The 26,122-nt window shown below is 33.5% G+C and overlaps 1 protein-coding gene across 6 annotated transcripts in view; it reads left to right on the top strand.

The window, feature by feature from the left end:
* LOC131931205 (EF-hand calcium-binding domain-containing protein 6) overlaps positions 1 to 22,315 on the top strand; it is a gene marked incomplete at its 3' end in the record, with an annotated part of 41,697 nt that extends 19,382 nt beyond the window's left edge. For 5 of the 6 annotated variants that reach the window (XM_059287916.1, XM_059287917.1, XM_059287914.1 and 2 more), the window contains 12 exon segments: positions 2,519 to 2,821; positions 3,222 to 3,245; positions 7,901 to 8,072; positions 8,295 to 8,385; positions 10,157 to 10,264; positions 10,515 to 10,697; positions 14,571 to 14,733; positions 19,273 to 19,326; positions 20,014 to 20,084; positions 21,658 to 21,788; positions 21,972 to 22,099; positions 22,229 to 22,315. In XM_059287916.1, the coding sequence (XP_059143899.1) occupies positions 2,519 to 2,821; positions 3,222 to 3,245; positions 7,901 to 8,072; positions 8,295 to 8,385; positions 10,157 to 10,264; positions 10,515 to 10,697; positions 14,571 to 14,733; positions 19,273 to 19,326; positions 20,014 to 20,084; positions 21,658 to 21,788; positions 21,972 to 22,099; positions 22,229 to 22,315 (1,515 nt within the window). 6 annotated transcript variants of the gene reach the window in all.
* Between the last annotated feature and the right edge of the window lie 3,807 nt (positions 22,316 to 26,122).

Consider the following 26,122-nt stretch of genomic DNA (forward strand, 5'->3'; position numbering starts at 1 on the left):
ATTTACTCGAGTTTTTTTGCGATCTGGTACAGTGTACCAGGTACACTAATAAAACAGGTTTTCCAACACGTTAGCTGGCCCCATTCAGTTTTCAAAGTGAGAAGCACAGACTCTCTAAATCTTCTCCAACACACCAAACTGACGCCGATTTTTATGAGGTTTTCATCAAAACGTTACCAATCGTGTATATATAGACATGTGCCCTGTTTTCCAGAAGTTTATTTAAATGTGAACAATGTTGGCAGTTTCATTTCTTGGATCTTAGTTGTTGAAGCGCGTGTTTGACCACACTACCAACGAGACATGCCAAGGCATGATGTTAGTCCCCGGCGACGGCCCAGGTGTTAGGGGAGTCACGGGGCACTTCGGAGCTACTGGTTACATTACTGCATGGGTGATGGGTGCAACAGTTTTCCTTCAGCCATCTCTTAGTCCGCCCCCCCCCCTAAAATATCAAGTGCTCGCCTCTCTCCCCCCCCCCTCCGAAAAAAGTCTGGAAGAAACACTGGTGCTACACTTGATTAGTTTTAGTCATCAAATGTAGTATTAGTAGCTAGACTTATCCCTTGTGTTGTGTGAACTTTTAGACGCTTGTCTTTTGGGGCCCACCTGCTCATATGTGATGTGCTCAGGATGACACTGCCACCGGTGGATTCAAGTAGTAACCACATCTGCTTATGCAAGATCTCGGGGCGCTAAATCACATATTTCCGTTGGGCGTCCCCACTCCAATATGTAAACAAATGTTAGGCCTATGTCAGAAACTTTTGCGGGGCTGTACTCAGCAGCTACCCAACTTTTCATGGCAATGGTTAAAAAAAATACAGCAACAAATAACTTTTTTTAATATATAAGTAAATTTGACGACAATTTTCGAGCCTCGTATTTGGTCTCCATCCCCTGCCCCATCCGCCACATTACACTTTGGAGGATCGGTCAAATAGTTACGTGTCCTCTATTTGGCTATAAAAGGGAACAACATGTCACAGATGTTATTATAATTTGAAGTTTTGACTATATTTTATACTGCAGTTTGTGTAATGGATTTTAATTATTGCTGAAGAATGTGGTATATTGATTGTAAAATAAAGATAATCGTACCACAGCTACAGTATTTTTCTTATACAAACAAAATATAAAGGCAAAAATGCACGAAAATAAAATTCAAATTAAAAAAAAAATTGTTTATGGTCGGCTTTGGGCCCCTAAACGGCCTGGCGCCCCCCCCCCCCCCCCTCGCATTGCGGGGTCTGGCGGCACTGTAGTTCCGCCCCTGCTATGTATTAACAAACAGGAGTTTTAAATGTTGGTAGCACTAGATTTAGGGACTCTTTGGTATATTATCTATTACATCAATTGAGAATATATTTTCTGTTAAGGATATTGGACCCAGTATTTTCCTTGTTTCTTTTGTAGAATACTGGCCTATTTGTTTGGACATCATATTTGGGTTATAGCTAATTAAAAACATACCAAATAAAATAACATAATATAAAAATAAGGCATGGCGACAGATGTTTTATAATTTAAGTGTGTTGGCTGAGCTAACTCTGAAGTATTTTGATGCAGGGTCTTACTGGCAAAGGTCTTATTGAATGGAGCTTTTTGCTAGGAGAATTATTGCTGGTAGTCATAATGATGGGAGCTGTTTTGTCAGGAGCTTAAATGATGAAGCTTATTTGATGGTAGTCATTATGACAGCAACCATTTTGCTTGAAGCCTATCTGTCAGGAGCCCCTTTGTTGGGGGCTGAAATGTTGGGAGCCAGTTTGTCAGGTGCCCATTTGTTGCTGGCCCTTTTGTTGAGGTGGATTTGACAGAGCTACTTGGTTAGCACCATTTTGTCACTGCATGTAGAAAAATCAAATGGATCGACTACTTTTACAAATCTAACAGTTTATTTTTTAATTAAGCCCCAACCTTGTTAACATGAAAATCGCTCATCTCAACCATATAAACGAAAAACAGTTTTAATAATGATGTCACACGACAGCACTAACACGTACACATATCAAATCTTTTTTACTAGAACATGTAACATCTTGCAACTTACACATAACCATAGAGAAAATTAATTCCTAGAAAATATTTGAATTCAAAATAAGTCATTCACAGATTTATACCTTTTCTTTTTGTAAAGTATATAACTTGTAGTATTAGAAAATAAGATCAACAGCATCACCATTAAGAAAAATTCAGTTTTTATGGGAGTTTGGTTTTTGGCAGTGGTTTAATAACTACTAAACATGTTTAGTTCGTTTCTTTTTCTAAACAATTTAGATTACATTTATGTTCAGGATATACATAGTTTTACTATGAACACAGTGTCTTGAGGTAAAATAAGACAAAGGCTGAAAACCAATCTGTAAGATTCAGGAAGTTAATTCCAGTAGTGTGGGAATGAGATATTTGTAAACTTTGCAACAGAAAGTTCAAGGTTTAGTGGTTTAATAATAATATGTTATACATAGTACTAGTAATCTATCATAATTAAGCATTTTTTATTTGAATATTCCAGATGAAAAGATCTATAGCAACTGTGGATTCTGTTGAAATTTTAGGAAATAGGGCAGAGCTCTTTCATAAACCAAATGAATGGCCACTTCCTAAATCAGATAACTACCAAACTTGTCTTACTGAAGTGACAACAACTACAAAACAGATTGAAACTACAACAACTAAGACTACACAAACAATAACAAAATGGACAGAAGGTCAGCTGATTGATGAGTCCAAATTATCATCCTACATTAAAACTATGGTCAATGCAAAAAAATCAACACCAGTAATAAATGATGTCATCGACAAGCTACATTACAAGGTAACCATTAAATGTTTATTTAGTATTTTTTTTATTAGCAATAGAAACTTTCTAGCGTACACATAATTTTTTAATTTATAAGGAAATAGTTTCCAGAAATAACTTCTTATCTATTACTTAAAAGTTGAAGCTACTTTTTTTCTGTGTTCTTTGACAAAATGATATTAAAATGATTTAACTACCAAACGAATGTTATGGAAGCATAATTCTTAATACCAACAAATTATTCTCCCTTAAAGCTAGCTACTGAGGAATAGAAGAGTATGTGTTTGTCATTTGTCAATCAGAAAACAATTCATTATCACTGCACAATAAAATTAATAAATCATTTGCTACTTTTAATGATACATAAAAATTAAATTTGTTCTTAATTCAATCTTATCTTTCCTTTTTTATTTAGGACTGTGACACCTCAAATTTACAGGTGAATCATAAGATGATCCATGTTTTAATTCTTTTATTGTTTTTGTCTTACTGAGTAAATTAGCAATTGTAAAATCAATTTAAAATGGTCTAACCAGTTAACAGGTTCATCAAAATTGACAATTGATTTTACTCAATTCAATTAACCTAGAATCTATTAAATTGATTTCAGTTTCTAAATGTGACATAAAATGCAAACTTTTCTGATTAATAACAGGCCTGAACAACAGTGCCTATTCCATGAACAGAATGTTCTTAAAAATAATAGTATACCCCAAAACACCATTCTTAAATACTAAATCTCCTTTGTTATTCTTAACACATGTCTTAAATGTAATTAAAACTATATCCAATAGAAAACAAATCTTATATTGTACCTAAACAAAACATATACCAACAGTTTATCACAAATATAGCACTTACCCTAAACTAACTTCAAAACAAACCCAGCGGGCACACCTCATTTGATATAGTCAACAAATATTGCTGCCCATTGTGTCTTTCTTTTTAAAGTACTATTTTTATTTAATAGTCGTCCATAAATGATGTCACTCTCCGGAAAGTCGGGAGGAGGGTTTTAGAAAGTGTGACGACACGCTCTTGCAATAATGTTAGGGTAGATATAAATACTGTTTTGTTTACACGCTGTGATGGTTTCTGAAACACAAGTACAGTCATCTTAATTTTACTTTCTACACGCTGGATACACGTTTTATGTTTGTTTTAGAATGTAAGCACTTTGATGTTAAGTGTAACTTGTGGACACCCCCCCCCCCCCATTCTACAAGCGTCCACAAAATCTTCCAACCCCCCTCCTTGTGTGCATCATAAATGGATGACCCCTTTAATTTTAATCCACCTTCCATTAAACTGTTGTTTAAATCTTTGCAAATGCTGACGATTAAAGCTAGCCTTCTCCGCCTCTCCTTGTAACTACAGTCACTTGTTTGAACTCGCCGTGACCCCAAGTATGTAGTTGGTACTGCTTGGTAAAGAGGGGGGGTATAAGTCACATCACAGTTCATGTTATGACGTATTAAACAGGCATACTGAAGCCTAGACTACTATGACCTCACAGTGACCCATTCACAGTGTCTTGTGTGGGATGAGGAAGGGGGGGAGAAAGGATGTCGGCAATTTTTTTATCGCAGACCTGTTTCTCAGCTATAAGTTATACTATAATCACAAACTGAATGATGTTTTTTTGTTTTTTTTGCTCCACATTTTTTTTACAAGAGCAGACCTAAATTAATACATTACATTATTATTCTTTAAAGTAATTACTCTCGCTATTAGTATTATACAATACCATTTTAATGATAGTTTAATTGAAAACATAAGCAATTAGATCATGAACAGGTTACATAAGTCTAATGTTGGAAACAAAATAGTTGCATCATTTTAACCAATTATTTTAATTATTAAAATTTTAGGTAGGGTGGAGTATGCAAACTTAGAAAAGTGATTTTCTGTCAATTTGGCTAGAGAATGTTCAGTATAAATATAGCTCAATTGCCTATAGTTTAGTATAAGTAATTATAATGAGAGTACAAATGGTGCATCATTTTATAAATTACTAGCCGTCCCGGCCAGGCCCTGCTCTGGCTTCTGTGAAAAACCTTTCTGTTAAAGACCATTACCTGTGTGTTTAGTAATCATCATAAACCCGGCATTGCCCACCCAAACCACAACCAACCAAAATAACAAAACGCAAACATAACGCTAACACAATTACAAATACAAAGAAAACAAAAACCTAACAACAAACACAACCACAAACACCAATACAAACACAAAGAAAAAACAAGCAAAAAAGCAAACGAAAACAAAAACCTAACAACAAACCCAACCACAAACACCAATACCAACAAAAAAAAAAAAACAACGAAAAAGCAAACGAAATCAAACCAAATCCAAACGCAAAACCAACCAAAAACACAAATACAAACCCAAACAAAAAAACACAAACAAAAACGAAAAAAGAAAGAACAAAAACGAACCAAATCAAAACACAACCACTAACACAAACCCACCTAAACACAAAGAAAACACTAACGCGAACATAAACGCCCGGGGCGGAATCACCTGTTTTAGCTTAATGAACGACTATAGTACCCCAACTTATTCATAGTCTTTTGCACTCACTTAAACGAACGCGCCTGTTTCAATTTAATGAACAATTTTAATACTCCAAGCTTATCCATAAAATACCTGCAACATTTGCACTTGATCAATCCCCGCTAATTATGTAATTATTTTTTTTTCCCAACACCAAAACAAAGTAATAAAAAGTAAATTATTTTCCACTAATGCAATGGTTTTATAAAGGGAAGTAATTGTGTTTTCCTAATTTATCAAAGGGAAGTAAGTGCTATAGGACTAAATAAAGACATAATTAGAATTTTTGTAAAAGATGATATTTTTTAAAAACTTGTGTTTAATGAACATGCAATTATTACTATAATTTGAAAAATGAAAATTATTTCCCAACATTTTCAATAGTAATTTTTTAACTCATAAATTTAGACAAATGCGCACAATAATTGTCTAACACTTAAATCCATCCAAGACCAACGACAAACATATGCGTTACATACAGAACTGAGCTTTATATATTAGATTCGCTAACACATTATCTGTCTAAAGTCTGGAATTTTTCCAAAAAAGTCTGGAATCTCTTTTTCAAAAAGTAGTACGAACCCTGTTTGAGATTCCTTTTCAATTGTCTCTTATTTTCTAGTACATTCTCAATGTTGAAGCAAATATTGACCACATAACATTCCATTGGCTTACCATCAAGATTAGCAGGTCCACACATTGCATGGATGTTTTGTCCACACTTTCTGCATATGTGGGAACCACATGTGGCTGAATAGGAGGATTCTTCACCATCCACCTCTTCCCTTATTACTGTGGTTTCCTTCATCATGGATTGTTTTATTGCCAGTTTTTTCAACTGTAACATCAGTCTCTTCTTCAGTGTGATCTGTTTCTTCCAGCTGTATAACTTGTACACTAACTATTTAATTTTCCAGTTCTTTCTTTGTCAGTACACTTTGTAAAACATCTTGGGGACAGCAGAGATATTGTGAGACCTACTTTAGCTTTTCAACCAAAGGAAACTTTGTAAGGTGTTCTTTGACTCCGACAGTGAAAGGCCCTGTTTTTCATAAGTTGCATTAATTGTATTCCCTCACTCCAGCTGTCATTTTTTTTCATTTTGCATCAATGTGGACAGCATATTATCACATCACACTCAAGGTTTTTGTAAATGGATTCAGTTAGGAAAACACGATTTTTAAGAGCATTAACTCGCATTCGAGTTAGTTATTTGTCAAACTGTTGTCATTTGTCAGAAGATCTGATTCCTGCATGTATGACGCACGCTTCTTCCATCTTCACACAACACAATATGAGACAGATTCTGAAGCAATAGTTCACCCAACACAATAAATGAAAGTTTGCTACGGAATAGCTTTGCAACACTGGACATAAATACTGGCAAACTATTTGATATTCATCAATGAGACATTAATTTAGATAAATTTTTACACATCAACTTTTTTCAAGACAAAACTTATGTACTTTTCTATACTGACACTTTATAAAAAAACACTCCATGTTTGCGTATATTGTTTGCATTTAAGTTTGTGTTAATGTTCATGTTAAAATATTTTCATTATTTCCTGCTATATTGTTTGTATTTATGTTTGTGTTTGCGTTAATGTTTGCATTTAAGTTTGTGTTTATGTTTTTATTCATATTGTGTTTGCTTTTATGTCTGCGTTTATTTCTTGGTTTGCGTTTATGTTTGAGTTTAATTTTTTGCATTATTGTTTGCATTTATACTTGTGTTTGCATCTATGTTTGCATTTGAATTTATGTTTGTGTTTAATTAAGTTTGCGTTTATTTTTGTGCTTGCATTTTTTTTTAGCTTTATTGTTTGCATTGTTGTTTGTGTTTATGTTTGCATTTAAGTTTGTGTTTATACCGCGTTGTGTTACTTCTATATAAATAAAAAATTTAATTTAATATTATTGTATTGATCTGTATAAAGTTGGGTTGGTTAATAAAGAGGATAACTAAACTTTATTTTCACTGTAAAATTAGCAACTATACAATGTGCATGATAGAATATTGAATATTAATTACCATTTAATTACATTTGATGATATTTTCAGTTTTTACATTTTATTCTTTTTCCTCACCCCCATCAAATTATTCAGTGCTATTTTATGTGTTTGATAATTAATAAACCATCAGAACAAAACATAAGCTTTCATGTTAATTTTTCTATTTGCTAACATGATACATAGGAGTATATAAAACTATAATAACAGATTAATCATACTGCACTGTGCATAAACTAATTTGCTCAAATTGTAATAATTTTTTGTTTTGGTGTCACCCTTGCACTTCCATGTGACTACTCTAGCTAGATTTTCAACAAAAATTAGACATGACACAATCTTTATTATTTAAAAATGCATTTTCATTCTTGGTGTATTGTTAATTCTTTTGTTTCAGATTTTTACACCAGTAATGTAACACATGATTTTGCTTCTTTTCACTTTAGTAAAATTTTTACTAATGTTAAACAGTTACAGATTTGTGTAAAAAATTAGTTGAACTATAAAAAAAATTTTTTTTCACAGTTTGAAGAAACATATCGCAATCTAATGTCAGCATTTAAAATCTTTGACCTGATGAACGATGGTTATGTTGCCAGAGTAGACTTCAGGAGGATCTTGAATGAATTTGGATTTAATATTGATGCTATTGATCTTGACTCATTCTTGGCACTTTCTGAAATCAGTTACACTCAAGGTTTCAAAAAAATATTATCTTTATTTGGATTATATAGTCTTTAAATATCAGGGAAGATTTTATAAAAGTGAACAAATAATAATGATGAATTTTTAATATATATTTTCTAGATTAAGCTCTTCCAAATTGCTTCAACTCTTTTTTAATAATTCAATGCATAAAATATTAATATATACCTGCCCAGTTTTTTTTATACAAATATTACTGTTTTCTGACTTGCAGGATTTATTAACTACAAACAATTTCTCAAAAAATTCCAAGAACGAAAAGAATCAATTTTTATTAGTGAGGACATACACAAAAGCCCTGGCAGGTTTGATCAACTATTCATTATTTTTTATTTTTCCAAAATTAGTTTTATAGTTATTACCCTATTTTTTAAGTATTATAAAGTTTAGAAAAAATAATTCTTATAAATGCAGCTAAATATAATATTAAAAAAAAAAATGGCTTAGGGTTTTAGAGTAAACAAAGTAGACTACATAAAGTGACAACTGGACAAAAGCATTACTTTTTTGACATGACTGCGATAAAATGTTTCATTGGCAGGGACACTACAGTTTAAAAATCATATTAAAATCATTGCTTTTGCAGTAATAACTGGACTCTTTTGTCCTTGTCTTTTATTTATTGCAACTAAATAAACAAGGGCACTTGGCGAGTTGTGAAAATATAAATAAAAATATTACTCCTGGTAAGAGGTACAAACAAGACAAAAAATACAATTCTATATCCAAATCACATTATTTCAACTACCAATACATAGGTGTCTACTGTCTTCAAACTATACCTCTACCTCTAGAATAATCAACTTTCTCTATTATTAATTTTAATCACCTTTCAACTTGAAGATAAAATATCAAATGTTTTTTCTAACATGCTAGTAATGCTGATTTATCCAACTTTTTAATCCTATGGTGTTGCTTGTTTCTTGACTAGTATGTCATATATTTTTTTTAGAATTTTCTCTAATGATGTTGCTGTTTCGTTTAGATATTTGTAGTATTTTTCTGTAGAAGTTCCCTATATCATTCCCTCCGTAATGTGGTGTTGTGATTTTACATTTTTTAAACCCCTATATAGTATTGTGTGGTTCTATTCTTCTTCTGTCTGTTTTAACCTAAAAGTATTGATTTTCGTATTGCATATCATGTAGCCCTATACCACCATTTAGTTTGCTTTGTATCAAAGTTTGTTGCTAATGTTTCTAATTGTGTTTTTAAAGAATAATTCTCTAATGTGCCTGTTCGTTTTGTTATTTTAGGTACAATATATCTGGTGAAGATTGTTGTGTTGCAATTTTTGTATTTGATAAGGCATGATTCGATTTTCTTTGTTAGCTTTAGCCAGGTTGCTTTGTTTTTCATTTTGTAGCTGCCAGAATAGGTTATTCCATAAATCCAAACGCAAACCCAACCACAGCACAAACACAACATAAACATGAACACGACACGAACACAACACAACGGTTTAAAAACAAAGTGAAAAAGAATAATTATACATATATATATGTATTATATATATATGTATTATATACATATATAATATGGGTCCCTATTGTAGAATATTAATATACACATTTGAAGTGAGTGATGGGGTGAGAATGCAAAGCTAGTAATTACCAATTGTTAAGCTTATGAGAGTAACAATGAGAGTCCTACTTCAACAATTACAATCACCTGACAAGATGTGTGTATTATTAACTTTTGAATCAATTCACACATACAGTTACATACTTGGTTTTTGAAAATACACAAGGTTTCTATCTTCCAGAGGTTGATATCAGATTTATCAGACACCTAGACAAGGCAATAGCTTTCTTACAATCCTTCGATGAACTCAGCCTCCCAATTGCGCCACCTATGTTACATTTCCTTCCACCAAGATGATCAAGACAAAGACTAACTCACAGCAACCAGTTTCTACAAAAAACTTCACTTTCTTAATCTGTGTCGAATCCTTCCATGCATTCATTTTATATTTTGCACCAACATTCTTTAGCACCTAGCAAACTCAACTTATAACACCAATATTTATTATTTTTAATCATGCATAATGAACTAAATCTTAATTACTACTTTTAGCAATTACAAGTGCCTTGAGACTAGAGATGTTGTCAAACTTGAAAAAACTGTAAAGGAATTAAAAAGTTATTTTCATTCTGACTACCTTAATTTACTAGGTATTATGAAGTAAGTATAGTTTTAATTTTTTTAACTTAATATTATAAGGAATAATTTTATAAGGAATATTCTTTTCAGTTTGATTTAGTGATAGTAAGTGTTAACCGTAAATGATGTCACTCAGGGTTGTGTATTTTTTTTTTTTAAATAGCACACTAAAATCAGAAAATTAATCTCTTTGTTTAAAACATAACATCTAACATTTTCTTCTTGAACCTTTGAATGCTTTAAAATAAAAACTGTTTTTTTTTTCAAACAGAAAAAAAGATAAAAATGGTGATGGCACTGTGTCTGCACATGATTTGCGCAGTGCAGTCAACACTGTTCTAGATATCTGCATGACTGATCACCAGTTTGAATCACTCCTCCAAAAGCTGAATGATAAATATATCAGTACCTCTAAAATAAATTATGCAACCTTCTTGGATTTTTTCAATACAGAGTGAGTCATTTCTATGTTCCAATAGTACATTCCAGTTGAAGTTATTTATAGTATACTTTTGTAATATAGTTATGGCTTTTAGTTATTAGGGTTAGGTAATGGAAATGCTAAGATATAGACAAACTTCTACTAGGTATGTACTAGACCACACAATATCTCGCTGGTAAACTGTCTATCACATCATCACATGCAGTGCACAACACAATCCAATATTCCACTACCCCCACCCCAACCTTTATAAAGCTTTTGAACCCCAAATGAATCCTCCTTCTTAGAACCAAACTCCCACCCAGCCCTTTTGGTAGCCTGTCACTTGACCTACTTGTTTTTACCATAGTCATGGTATTGGTAATGAAGGCTGCTTAAAAGGATGATACCCTGATTCCGTTTTTTTTGTTTACACTGTTTCATGGTCATTTTAGAAATATATTCTTACAACCATTATTTTTGCGGTCTAGTTTGAACAAAGGACAATAATAATTAGTGTTTGATGCAAAGTTGTCATTTGTATATTTTTTTGGTCTAATCGCAGAACATAATAAAAGTAAGCAAAACGTGAATTGCTATATAGTGAATGATCAATCGTCTCACAACACTCCTTAAATTAACTGGGAGTGATCTCCCCTAAACTTTCTCAAATATTCTTATATAACACTAATATGGGGGATGGCAACTCTGGATATAGACATGATTTTTTATCCATTTTTAATTACTTAAACTTTTTAAAATAGAATAGAATCTCGTAGAAAAAAGAATTGCGCACCAAGTGAACGCCAAAAAATTTGTGGATAATAGTGCGGACTATTATTAGTACTTTATACATTCACTTGCGTTTTTTGAGAAATCGGAAATAGCGTAAATTACTACTTCCGGTCAACGGAAATTATTCAAATTTTGACATAAGGCAGAGCATTAGATCTTTTACTTACGTATCTGAAACAGTACTCAAGTTATAGTCTTTTGAAAAATTGAAAGTAGAATAAGTGTCACTTACAGTTACCGGAAATCGCTGAAAAGTTTATACAGAACTATAAATTTGATATAATACTTTTACTTATAGATGAAATTTCATCAACCTAGCTGTTAAGGTACTCAAGGTATCGTGTTCACAGACACACATACACATATAATACATACACAGACATACAGACAAGATTGCAAAATTATGTTATACTTTGTATACGAGAAAGTAAAAACTAATCCACCGTATCACTCAAAATCAGTAATATCATCGTAAAAAAGAACGTGTTTTTTCACAAATCATTTTTTTAGGCTACTGATCAAATTTAATAAATAAAATTGTTATCAAATTAAAGGTAAATAAATGTAGTTTTTAATTGTTTAAGTCATCTTTAACAAAAAAGAAGTTTAAAATCTTGGGCGACACCCTACTTTTGGGGCATCCATTTATGGCGGATTGGGAGAGAGACTCAAAAAGTAGTTAAATTTTGTGGATACTTCAGGGAGAGGGAAGTTGGCTTAGTGGAAAATTCTTTACATGAAATATAACATTTGTATTCTATTTTTAAAAAAAATAACCAAAAATATATAGTTTTTAATCAACAAAACACCATATTATTTTATTAAATACCCAAACCTTTTAAATAGTTGGGTTAAAAACAAAAAAAGACACACAAAAATTAATTCTGGGTGGCTTGTCCCTAAACAGTCAATAATTTAATGAATACAAACATTAATTTTTCATATCCTCAAATTGGAAAATATGTCAAGTGTCCTATTTAGTAATAGGAATCATAGGAATAAAAATGAATAAATTATTAAAGATGTCATAATATTAACAATTGTTACGAATGCGAGATATGGACAGGGTTGAAGATTAATGTATGCAGTAGACACAATCCAATACAATTACATATCAAGACAAGGTGGTGGTTTTTAATTTCATCTTTTAATTACATTTTTTCAATACGCAACGGACATGACTATATTGACGATGACATTTGAGGACATCCAAACACCAACAACACAGGACAAAGACTTCCACCCTTAATGCGACAAGACCAAGACTGATTTCAACTCCTTCCCCCAACAACTAAATCATAATCTGTCACATCCTTACTTGCCTTATCACATTCAACATCTTTTATTAATATAACACATTCCACTACACACATTCATACCCATTCATTACACTAAAATGCCACTCACAACAACAATAAATTATAACTTCTTTGATGGTTAAAATTAATCATCTGTGCACTATCTATGTGATAAGATTTTTTAATTTGAAGGGAAATGCTCACAAAAAATCTTGTTTTTTCATCATACTGGGTTTCTTGCACTTTTGGATTCTTTATCCATTTTTGAATAAAGAAATAAAAACTTAATGGGAAAAAATGTGTGTTTAAAATACCAATTTTATGACCTCATTAATTAAACAGTAATCATTTTTTCCCCCAATCTTACACACTGTCTACAACACAATTCAATATACATCATCTTATTGTATTTAGCATTATTGGATGTCTCATATTTTCTAAATCTTTTCTAAATAAGTACACATTTCTAAATTCTCGATCTATACTTATTCCAGATTTTCTGATCTCTGCTTTTGGCCAATATATAAAGAAACATTTTTTTTTAAACAAAAGGCCTACTTTAAACCTAAAAACTTGTGAACAATAATGATTTTTTTAGAAGTACTTAGATAAACCATAGCAAATCCTAAAAATTAATTGGCACATTTTCACTGTCAGTAATTAGGTAATTCACAATATCTTTTAATAGCCCATAGTTTAGTATCTGCTACAGTAAAGTTTCTTCCATACAGATGTGTCTTTTAAATTTTATTATACTTTAAATGTTTTTTTTTACATTTCTAAAATAAATGAATTAATTTATTACTGAATTATTACTTTAAGAATGATATATATATATATATATATATATATATATATATATATATATATATATATATATATATATATATATATATATATATATATATATATATATATATATATATATATATATATATATATATATATTGCAAATATGCTAATCTATCATCCTCATCATCATTCTTGTAGAACATATGTAGGCATCCACACCTTTCCATTGTTTTTGGGTGATTCCTCCAAGTTGGGCCCACTTCATTCTGGCTGCTTCTGTTTCACTGACAACTGATCTTTTCCTAGTTTATTTTGGCCTACCTACTTTCCTCTTTCTTTAGGGATTCCAATCTGTCTGATGATGTTGCTTAATTAATGAGAGTCTGTAGTTTGTTGTTATTAGTTTGTTTCTCTCCTCTTCTCAGAACCAGATTTCACATTGCTGTTAAACTGTGCTCTTGACATCCAGGGATTGTACTGAGGGTGTTGAATGAACTGATAATTGTGATTTCCTCATCTGCTCCTAAATCCTAGATTACTACACCTCCCGTTAATTGTGAAGTGATCCACCTCTGAAATAGTCATTTCTTGTATCTTAAGTGAGAGCTCCTGTTTATTGTAAATTCTCTTCACTTCTGTGTCTTTTTCCAGTTGATCATTAAGCCTGTCTAACGTGCTTCTTCACAGAGTTTGATTTGTTGGGATAGGGCATGCTGTTGTCGTTGTGAAAGGAGAATGTATACCAGCTTTTTGGTCTGAGGTTGTTCTTCTCAAAATCCAGTAAATGGCTATCAAAAAGATCATTGGCAAAAGCACGCAGACTTGCCGTACTCTGGTTTTCGCTTAAAAGGGGCCTCATAAAAAATTGCTTCAGTTTGTTGTGTAGGGCTAGATTTGAAAATTGTATGTTTTTCATGATGACTGTCCTTGAATTTTGATTCTCCTGACATCACAGCAACATCAGGTAATAATATTTAATCAATTTAAATTCTCACTTACTAATTTTTACTCCAAAATACAGGCCAGGCTTTTGGAATAGATGTAAAAAGGGAGAATTTGTATGTCAAAAATATAATCTAGTAAAAACAACTCCCTGTTCATCTGTAAGAAGATTACAAGAAAAGGCCGCTCAGTTGACAATATCTCCAAAGTTAGATTCTTCTCAAAATCTTAGGCTCTCTGAGGTAAAATAATTTATATTTTAAACACGAGTTATATTTATGATTGGAAGCCACTGTATTTAGATATAACTGTAACTAATTTTTTTTTTTTTTTACAGTATGCATAAAAAATAAGGTCTTAATTTAGAAAAGAAAAGACTTGGACAACAAAAATGTTTCTACTAGTTATTAACCAATTTATGGCCAAGTGGTCCGTTATTGGAATGGCTGTCCCATACACTTTTTTCTACCCACACACAACTATACATATATTAATACACAGTGTTATTGCTAATTTTTTAGACTTCCTTCTGGTTATAAGAGACTAGCTGCATACCCATGCTCCGCCACAGTAAGTAAAAGTAAAGTTTCCCTTTCAAACCTGACGGTCTATGGGGCAAGTGAAGTAGAGTTCACTTGTTTCTGTGACCTCGGCATATGAAGAGATAGTGTGGTCAGCACTATGCCCAGCCGCCTTTACTTTCCCTAACGTGAGTTAGGTACCCATCAGAGTTGGGTGGACTCAGGGACGGTCTACTGACTTGGACCCGGATTCGAACTCGAGACTTACGGGTTAGCAGTCCAGCTCTCTACCGCTAGACCACTCCGTCCCTCCGCCACAGTAAATCTTTTTTAAATGTACCAACTTGGGAACAGAACAAAACTAAACACAAAAACAACACAAACACAATGAAAACAAAACACAAACACAAAAGATAACACAAACGCAAAAGAAAACACAACACAAACACAATGCAAACACAAACAAACAAAAACACAAATGCTGCATGCAAACACTAAAGAAAAAACAAACACAAAAACATTGCAAACACAAAAAAAAAAACATGTGAAAATGCAAACGCATAACATAAACACAACTTAAATGCAAACATAAACACATAGTGCTCACAGTCTAGCCCGGGGCGCTAAATCGCACCCGACCAGGGCGCCGGCGGAACCGTCTGATTCAACTTAGTAAACAACTATAATACCCCAACTTATCCATAAAATAAATAAAAGGCAATATAAAAATTATCTGTTTACCTACCACGGTGCATTTTATCAATCCATGTTAATTATAATATTCTAACAATAATGTCCTCTTGCACGTCCGCAGAATTCGCATTCACATTTTTTATTAGCGTGAGTTGAATTTCTTTTAAAATTACCTCCCCTGATAAAATTATAAAGATTTTAATTAATTTTTCTTTTTTACCTTACTGTTATTAAAATGTAGGCCTATCCAATTTTTCCAGGATTCTAAGCGAAAGACATCTCTTCGAACGAGATAGAATTTATATAGTAAACTTACACTTTTACTAGTGTCCGCCCGCCCCCCCCCCCCAAAATATCAAGTCGTCCCCCTCCCCCCAAAAAAAAGTCTGGAAGAAACACAGCCTGAGATATAGCACACAATGGAAAGATGCTATTGTCGACTACTGGATTTATTGACATTAACATCCAAGCCAACTGGATATGTAGCCAGTAGAAATGTAGAAAACACTGTCCATTAGGTCTACATGATCTACTTATCATAGGCAACAGCACTGTCCGTGTCCACAGCAGCCTTGGGTCTGACTGACACGGCCACAGGCACGAACTACCCATAATTCCATGTCACATGACATGAAACAATGTGACATGGAACACAGGTAAAATTCGCTCACCGAAGGACACGAAAAAACAACATCAACAGTTGCGGTCCCACAGGGGCTGCAACCCAATAAATTATAACTTAATTTTTTATCCCCCTTGGTTGGTAACAATGATAAATGTTACATATCTATATAGGAATATAGATAAAATTGAAAGTTTGTTTATCTTTAAGTGTTACTACTGTGCAATGAATCTGATTGCCATGAAATGTTGGAATGTTGTTGAGTACACTCTAGGAAAAGATTCTGCAGTTAAAAAAAAGTTTAAATATCGGGAGTGTGACGCTTTGGCACTTGTGAGATTGGCACCCTCAGTTCCTCAGAAGCTATCATAGCACCTGAGGTCTGCCGATTGGCTATCCTGCACAGGCAGGTAAAGGGTTCTACCAGAATCTATGATCAAACTGCGTTAGGGGCATCCGCTGGAGCACCCTGGTCGTTCCCATGAGTGCTATACACTAGGGATACTTTGAGCCACTATATTCAATGACCAAGTAGAATCAGGTTCAGCACCCAATGCCTTGGCTGTAGTATAACTAGCTGCTTATCCGTTATATCATGGATTTCCAAACTGGGGTCGCGAAGGGCTTTCTGGGTAGGGGGGGGGGGTCGCCAATTTGTAAACTAAACCTTAGCAATTAAAAAAAATCATAAATATTTAGAATATCTGAAATTCGGTTTTACTAACATCAATGGAAATGGTATAGAGAAGAAACAATTCTTACTGTGCAAAGTTGTTCTCAGTCATGAGTCTATGAAACCTGCAAAACTAAAACGTCATTTTGAGACGCGTCATTCGGAACACACCAAAAAGATATGGAGTTCTTTAGTAGGCATAAAGCTAGTTGCAAACGTCAGAGACTTGATCGAACAGGAAGCTTTCACCAGGAAAAGGCAGTAATAGTGCAAGCATTATATGAAGTCATATTAAAAATTGCCAATCAAAAAGAACCTCACACACATGTTGAAGATGGTGAAATTAATTCTTGGGAGTTCCAGTGCAGTAAAGATGCAACAATATTTCTGTCTAATAATAGTATATCAGTGGCAGACATGTCAGTGGAAGTTAAAGAAAATTTTTTGAATGTGATCAAGCTTTCAGCATTGTTTGCTTTTCAAGTTGATGAATCAACAGACGCGAGTTTGTGTTAGCAGTTGCTTGTCTTTGTGAAATATATTCAGTCAGATGATAGCAAAGAAATTGTATTTTGTGAGGATTCATGGAGAAAATAAATACGATGTTTGAAACTTGATGATTAAAATGGGAAAACGGCTGTGGGGTTTGTAGGGATCGTGCGTATGTTTTGGTCAAAATCAGGCTTTAGAAAAAAGTAAAAGATTTAGCTCCCGAACAAAGGGGAATCCACTGCATGATTCACCAGTACGCCCTCGCCAGCAAGACTCTTTCGAATCCATTGCTAATAAACGTCTTAAAATTCACTAAATCTGGAGCCCTAAACTCCCGTCTGTTTCAAGAACTATGCAAAGTCATGAATAAGGATCACTACAGTAAGCTGGCTATAAAAAGGAAATGTTGTGAATCGTGTTTTTGAAAGATGAAAAGTGCAAGGTAAACAAGACCTTATGATATACTTTAACGAAAAAGAGTGGTTGGAGAGAGTATCATCCCTAGCAGGTATATTTTAACATCAACATCAGCTTAACCTGAAGCTTAGGGGAAAGTGAACGAATATTATATCTTTTCATGATAATCTCTGGGCATTTTTTTTCAAATTGGCGAAGAAAAATAAATCTTGGAAATATTGCCATGTTTTGTAGTGTAGTGTGGTAGATAAATCTGTGAGATAAATAAAAATTTGAAAGAGAATTCTGGGCATCTTGCTTGAGTCTCTTGAACATGAACTGCAGCGGTATTTCCCTGAGCTGAAAAAAGAAGAAACGGCATTGACACTTAACCTATCCTCTGCTTTCCTTGATGTGGCCAGCATTCCCGATGAATTACAAGATGAATTCTTGGATTGGCGGACAGTGTTTCTTCCAGACTTTTTTCTCCGGGGGGGGGGGGGGGGGGGGCACTTGATATTTTTGGGGGGTGGTCAACATTTTCCAGGAGGGGGGGCGGATACTGGTAAAAGTATATGTTTTCTATTTAAATTCCATTTTGTTCGAGGGGGCCATAGACTTTCTTCGGGGGGGGGGGGGGGGGGGGCTCTGACCTTAGGTCAGCTCATTGGGTGTCATGAATCAATGGTCAAACTGCACCCGCAGTGTTCTACCTCACCACTGCACGGAGTGATTAAAATACACTCAAGATTTTCATACAGCACAGCTGTGGGGAAATTAATCATTTTGAATTTGTCATCTTGTAACTTACTGCTCATGTCAGGTGAATGATGCCTTGTTGAATGCAATGTTGAAAAATGACAATTGAATTTTATTTCTAAAACCAAAAAAAATCTCAAAGAAATCATGTATACTTTATAGTTAATGTACATGATATTTTGCGTAACAAGTTTGTTATAGAAATGGCACTATAAATAAACCATTTGCGAATGAATTTTTGTAATCTTTCTGATAGAAAAAAGCTCTTCTAAATGTTTATGGTAGTCTGAGCATGATATATCTTCTGTTTTGTAGTACTTTTAATAATTTAGGGATCAATTTAAAATGCTTAGATCATTGAACAAGTACTTTTAAATTAGGGTTATATCCCCATAACACCCTTAGGATGACATCCAAGCATGGTGTATTATATTTTGAGAAGTTGATCTTTTTCCCACAATTGTTTGCTTACTATTCTTTTGTATTTGTTTTGTAACATGTGTAGTCAAACCGTTCTGCACTAAAGTTGAAAAAAATATTATCTAGGTTGCTTAGGCTTGATAAGTACTTTTTAAAAAATTTCTTTCTATACATTGTTAATCATTCTAAATACTTTTTTTGACAGATCAGGAACAAATTAATTAACCTCTTTACAAGCAGGTTTCATGTTTTTGACAAGGTAGGTAATCTTTATTAGGTTTATTTTCTTACAAATTTAGTTAGAGTAGTCGAATATACCATGTAGCAGACTTCCACCATGTAGTGGTGATATTTTTCTTGGAAATAAAGTTGTAGCTGCTTCTTTTAACTATGATGTTAATCCAAGTACCTCTGCTTCCTTAAAATCCAGGAGTTTTGTTTATTTCCCCCTATATAAGCCTACAATACTTGATTATGTTTGATCAGCTGAGGAAATCATCTGAAAAAAGTTAACTTCATGCAGTGAAAAAAACATTTTATGTTCATGGGGCACAATTAATAATTTTATGTAATAGTGCTGTGGAGTGTGTTTTGTGTCTTTGTATTTTAGCATTATCAATGTGGTCGCTTAACAAAAAAGTAATTTGGTCTAAATTTAATTTGAATTAACAAGTTGCTCAACATAGCAATATTCAAACCTAGCCTTAAAATAGGGTTAAGGATTTTTAACTACTCTGACTATTCTGAACAAACTGGAAATGGATACTTTTGAATTTTTTTAGCACTGATTGTTTACTGCTAGTTGACTTCTTCTTAAAAAAACAGAAAACCTGTGAAATATTTCGATATCTCTTTTAAAAAAAAATATCAAATCAGAGAACGTTTAGGTTGTAGCACTCAAAGATAAGCACACATAATACTATATATTGGTTTGTTTTAATTTAAGAACTTTCAAAACATGGACAGGAAAAGGTGTGGATATATGACAAAATGGCAGTTTGGGGCAATTATTAAGCTGTAAGTATTTTTGTTTTAAAAGCTTGCAATAATGTCATAATAATTTGATATAAATAGCAGAGATGTAGCAAAAATAGTCAAATAAGTCCAATACTAAATAGTGTAGATGTAGTCTAATGTAGCAAAACAGAAAAGCCAGTGAAGTCAATGTGTGTACTTTGTAATACAAAGTTTTGTATCCAACGATACTAAATTTAGTAAATAGCAGAGCAAAACAGAAGAGCCAATTATTTCTAGGTCTTTATTGATAAATATTAATCCACCCATACTAAATAGCATAGATGTAGACTGTATCATGAAAAATATCAAAGAAAATGGAAAAAGTGGAATTAAGTGAACAGCGGGTAGATTTGGACTTGCAGACAACATAGCACTATTATCCCAAAGACAGAAAAAATGCAAACAAAAATTCTAAATTAGCCTCAATTTTATATGTATATATGTGTGTATATGTATATGTATATATATATATATATATATATATATATATATATATATATATATATATATATATATATATATATATATATATATATATATATATATATATATATATATATATATATATATATATATATATATTTATGAAAACAAGTCCAAAATATTAAGAATAAACTGAAAGAATACAATCACAGTTGAGATAGGGAAAGAGTGCTGGAAGAAAGGAGTCATAGTTGATTGGTAGTGGGGCTCTTCAAGATTACAGGAGGCAGGAGGAGCTTAGGCATCGATTAAAAATATTTTGAGCTCTAAATAAATTGCTAATAATACCAAACTACGAATTTTAAAAACGCTAACGTAAAATCTGTTTTATTCTATAGCACAATAAGGTAGTGATCAACAAAAGGAGAATTGGGCAGACTTCTATTTTTTTTATAAATAGCTGCTTATGGCAAATATCCTAATATATAAAAGTTAATGCATTTTGTTATTTCTTTGCTTTGTCACTAATATAGTTCAACGTGTAGTAAAGCACATTGCGCTTTAGCCAATAACTATTTTATAAAATAATTTTCTCTAACAAGTATAACATTAAAATATATAGGCCTATAATTCATGTGTAACGTGTACCGACGGCTAGTTTTATATAAACTGGTTAAATATAGTACCAACACAACAGTATGGGACAGGACAAATTCCAGAAGAGCAAGGAATTCAGTAAAGAAGGTGAAGATGGATATGTCATATGGTGAGGAAACCAGCAACAAGTATTACCAGGCATTGCATATCATGGAATCCACAAGAGTCAAGGATAAAAGGGAGACTCAAAAACATGTGAAATAGAGAAATTGAAAACCACAGGAATGTAATTGGAAAGAGTTGGAAAGAAATGGAAAAAAATAGCAAAGGAAAGGTGTTGCAAATGGCCAGGTCACCGCTGGCAGTTGAAAAAGGTGAAGAAGTAGAAAAAGCAACTTAGTTTTAAATGTGTAGTAATATTAATGCTGATAACAGCATTAAAAAATATTGTTGTTTGACTTATGGGAAAGCATTTTTCTAAATATTTTTTCTTACACTATGTTAAACAAATATCATTGAATTATGAGAAATCATTGTGCTTAACACTTCTCAGGTGTGGCATAATTTTAACAGTTAAAGACTTAGATCTTTTATGGAACAGTATGGACACTGCATCAGACTGCACATTGAGTTATCACACTCTTATTAAAACATTTTCTCCAGGATATTTGCAATCAATGAAAGGTTTTTTATTTTAAATTTACTACATCCATTTATTTTTATTTAATATTACTATATAGATGCTTTGTGTTTTGGTATAATATTTTTAAGTTAGAAAATATAGGCCAATATAAGATTAGTGTTTGCCCAACATAATTTTGGACTCAAACTGATAAAATCTTTAGTAGATGTACTTCAATATTTTAGATAAACCAAAGACTTTGAAGCCCCCTGAAAAAATAAAAGAAACAAAAAAAACTTTGATATCAGATAGACAAACAGACCAGTTTAAAGTTGGAAGACTGGGATATCTTATTAAAAAAGTAAAAGATGATGTGAGTACTGTTTACTTTTAAAATTAATCAATCCTCTTTACTTAAACTAAATTGAATTTTAAATACTCTTAAATTCGGTTTTAGCATGCTAAAGATTTATTTATAATTTCCTAATACTTTTTTTTACAGGTGATGAGTAAATGGAACATTATATATGCCATCTTCTTAAACCTAGATCGGGATGGCCACTCATCAATAGGATTACAAAATATGAAAGTATGCTTGTCACAATTATTGTCAAATGTATAATTTGTACATCTGATAACAACAAAACTAAAAGTGATGTTGCAACCACAGTGGGGGGGGGGGGGGGGGGGGGGGGGTAGAACGTTTTATATCAATATAAGATTTTACATTTTAAAATCTGCTTGACTTATATTATTAACTAGGCATGCTGCCCAGCTTCGCTTAGGCTTTCGAAAACATTGAGAATTTGAATGCTTAATTAATTCGCCCGAGGGTCGGTCGAGCGGTCTACGACCTCAAGAGTTATGAAGAGGTTCCTCCGTGGACATTTTTTTTCGATTTATAGCTCATATAAGGTACCGGTCAGTCGAGGTCAGTTTTGACCCCCTCATCGTAGACTTTTCGGCCAACCGGCCCCCGTGCTCTGTCGCCCCAAGGCAAGATCCTGCCAAATTTGAAGCGCCTGCGGCGCCGGGAAGTGACTTATCGGACACCCGACAATCTAGATCTAGATCTAGAATCCTAATTGAATTTTTTTTTTAAGTTTAGTCCGAGCAAAATAAAAAAAAATACATTAACCAAGTTGACTTGGTGGGTCTCGAACCCGCACCACCTGCGTGGTTTATAGTACACTAACATCTCCGCTATTTAGGCACCTTATAAAATACAGAGAATTAAAGACGTATTTTAAAATCTTAACTTACGCGAATATGCCTATTCTTTCAAATTAATTTTTTTATCCCAAATTAGCCAGTTCCAAACAAAGATTTTGTATAAATAAATGTTATGAGTTTAGGTCGGAAAAATTGTATTGTATACATTTCATAGTGTACGTAGATCTAAATCAAATTTGAATGAAATAGTTCTTTTCTTTTTCTTGTAAACACGGCAGATGACGTCATTAGTAAGCAATAGTGTCGTCACAGTTTTATGCGTTCTTTTACACATTTATTAATGCTTTTTCCGGTTGCATAAATAATACTGTTTCTCTACATTCGAATACGCCTTTAATTTTTATTTTTCTTCTTTAAGTAAAATTGTGGTTATACATTTAAAACATCTAACATATTATTTTCAACAAAAGTCCGTAAAAAGTTCTCGATATATCGCTGCCGATTCTGACGTGATGTCCGGCGAAAATTTTTTGCGGACAGAGAGAGAGAGAGAGAGAGATGTGCGCACATTGGGCTTTTATAAATTAGGATTATCTTGAAATATAATATTATGAAATTTCATAATGAAAAATACCAGTTAGTCAAGAAGGTTATATTGAAATATTTTTTGAAAGCAACATTAGGGCACCATCCCAAATAGCCATTACATAACATGAGGCAATTTTTATTCTGGGTGTCCAGTTTGAATTTATATTGGTGTAAATTAATGTTGTGGATTTGGTTATAATTCAGGCGTCAATGCAGGCTTATCGTACTTACTTGTAAACGAAGTATAGAGGAAGTATTGTAATCGTGCAACAAATCGAAATAGAGATTTGTACATATCTCACTCGACGTTTTACACATTCCTAAGACAGAAAAACTTAGTTTTGCAATTTTGTCTGATGTCTCTGTGTGTGTGTGTCTGTGAACACGACAAATTGAATAATGTTACAGCTAGGTTGATGAAATTTCATATATAAGTATTACATCAAATTTGTATTTCTGTATCAACTTTTCAGCGATTTCCGATAATCGGAAGTGGAGTTTATTCTACTTGAGTACTGTTTCTGGTAGATGAAATTTTACATACAAGTATTTATATTGCATATATGATAAAGAATTGAATTATTCAACACAATTACAGTACTTCTATGCTGTGTATACGAGAAAATAAAATATGAACGTACATAAACCACTGTTTTCAAAGAACCCCCCCCCCCCCCATTAAAATACGATGTTCACAGAAAAACAGAATGAATATTAATTACTACACATTAGTGTGGCTTCTGCTGTTGCCTCACACTGGCTTAGGGGTCACCCATAAATGACGTCACGCTTTTTTGACGATTTTTACCTCCCCCCCTCCCCTCCGTCAGACAGTCACAAAAAGCCAGACCCCCCCCCCTCCATAAAATGACGCCACACCTCAGCCTAAAAAAACCGCCCCCCCCCCCCCTCCCTCTCAAAATTGCAGTTGAATTTTTCTTAAAATACAATATATTTCCAAAATCTTGTCTGAACTCTGTCAACCTAGAGTATTTTAAGCAATCCCTCTTACAATTTATTAAAACAGTTTTCTAAAAACGCGAAATAACGGCTAAAATTCATTTTTTAACATTGCTTTTTTCTATAATGCAAAAATATGACATCACACCATCTAAACCCCCTTCCCCTCATCACACACCGTCACAAAATTCCGCCCCCCCCTCCACCCTACGAATGTGACATCATTTATGGACGACCCGTTACAGGCACCAGTTCAGAATCGTGCGGCTTCACCTTGAAAGTCAAATTCTGCGAGCGCCCTGTTTCTGTATTTTCCATCCCCCATGCAGCTAAACGAAGTGCTCTATTCGTTTTGCCCATGTCAGACTGCAAATCATGCAGTTAGGACGCTTACTCCTGTCGAGTTCCGTTATAGAATCTATATGTGAAACCATATTGTACAGATTCGTTCAACCTCTTAATAGATAGAAATAAAAAGTATGTTCGTCACAGCAGAGGCGTAGCGAGGGCGGGCCGGGAGGGGGGTGCGGACCGCACCGGCTGACACCAAGGCAAAAAAATTGCAAAATGTGCAGAAGAAAATGCTTTTTGCCAGTTCCATTCATGATTAATTAAAGTTAAATAGAAAACAACGTTACATCCAACTGTAGTATTAACATACTATAAATAAAAATCGTTTCTATTAAGTCAGCAGTGTTTAAAGCCTCTACATGTACGCGTATGCGGCATATATTTAAATTATAGGTCTATTTAGGCCGACACACACACACACATACATATATATATATATATATATATATATATATATATATATATATATATATATATATATATATATATATATATATATATATGTGTGTGTATGTGTGTGTGTGTGTTACGGTCAAAGCCCGAAGTCGGCCAAAGCGCGCATTGGCCAATATCGCCTCCCATCGACCGGCCAAAGTCCGAAACTTTACTTCATTTTGGCCTTTGGCCGGCCAATCCGCGGACTGGCCATGGTGGACCGGCCAGTCCGAACTTGATAGATCATCTGGCTAGTGACGATCAAAGTCCGAATTAGAAGATCTTGAGCAGATTTTTTTTTTATACCGTAAGGATCATAAAAATTAAGTCTTTGTTGATTATTATTTAGAATTACATTATTTTTACACTTGCAGCGATTTGTTGTGCACAAGGTTGTGCAATTGCAGCAAATGTAGCCTTGGCCGCCGGTCAGTTAATGTGAAGATTCAATGGTTCGTAGTGATTTTCCTCAGTGCCAACGAGCGACAATGAGAGCAGTTTTTCGTGAAGAATTAAAAACTCACTTCTAGCATACCGTTGTTTTGAAATACCATGTTACGTTCCTAGCTTGTCCCTAGCACTCTCGACGCTCATGACAACTGCAAAGACGCTTCGGGGATCACTGCGACCTCTGTCAACTTCTGGAATACGGATGCGACCAGTATCTCCCACTTCAGCTTGTTTAAACTTTTTTAGCATCTTAGCACCTTGAGTTTGCAAGCTAGCATGAGCTGCTGACCTGTTGTCCATGGTTTCTTGTTTATTGTGACATATTCTGCGAGTATTGTTCCCTCCATACCCTTCGTCTGCTTCATTGGCTATTCCGCATATTGCATGGACATTGTTGCCACAGCATCCACAAGAATGGGCTACACTACAATATTTTTCA

This window comes from Physella acuta, unplaced genomic scaffold (assembly GCF_028476545.2).
Source record: "Physella acuta isolate Inbredline_101_S28 unplaced genomic scaffold, ASM2847654v3 ptg001915l, whole genome shotgun sequence".
NCBI lineage: Eukaryota > Metazoa > Mollusca > Gastropoda > Physidae > Physella > Physella acuta.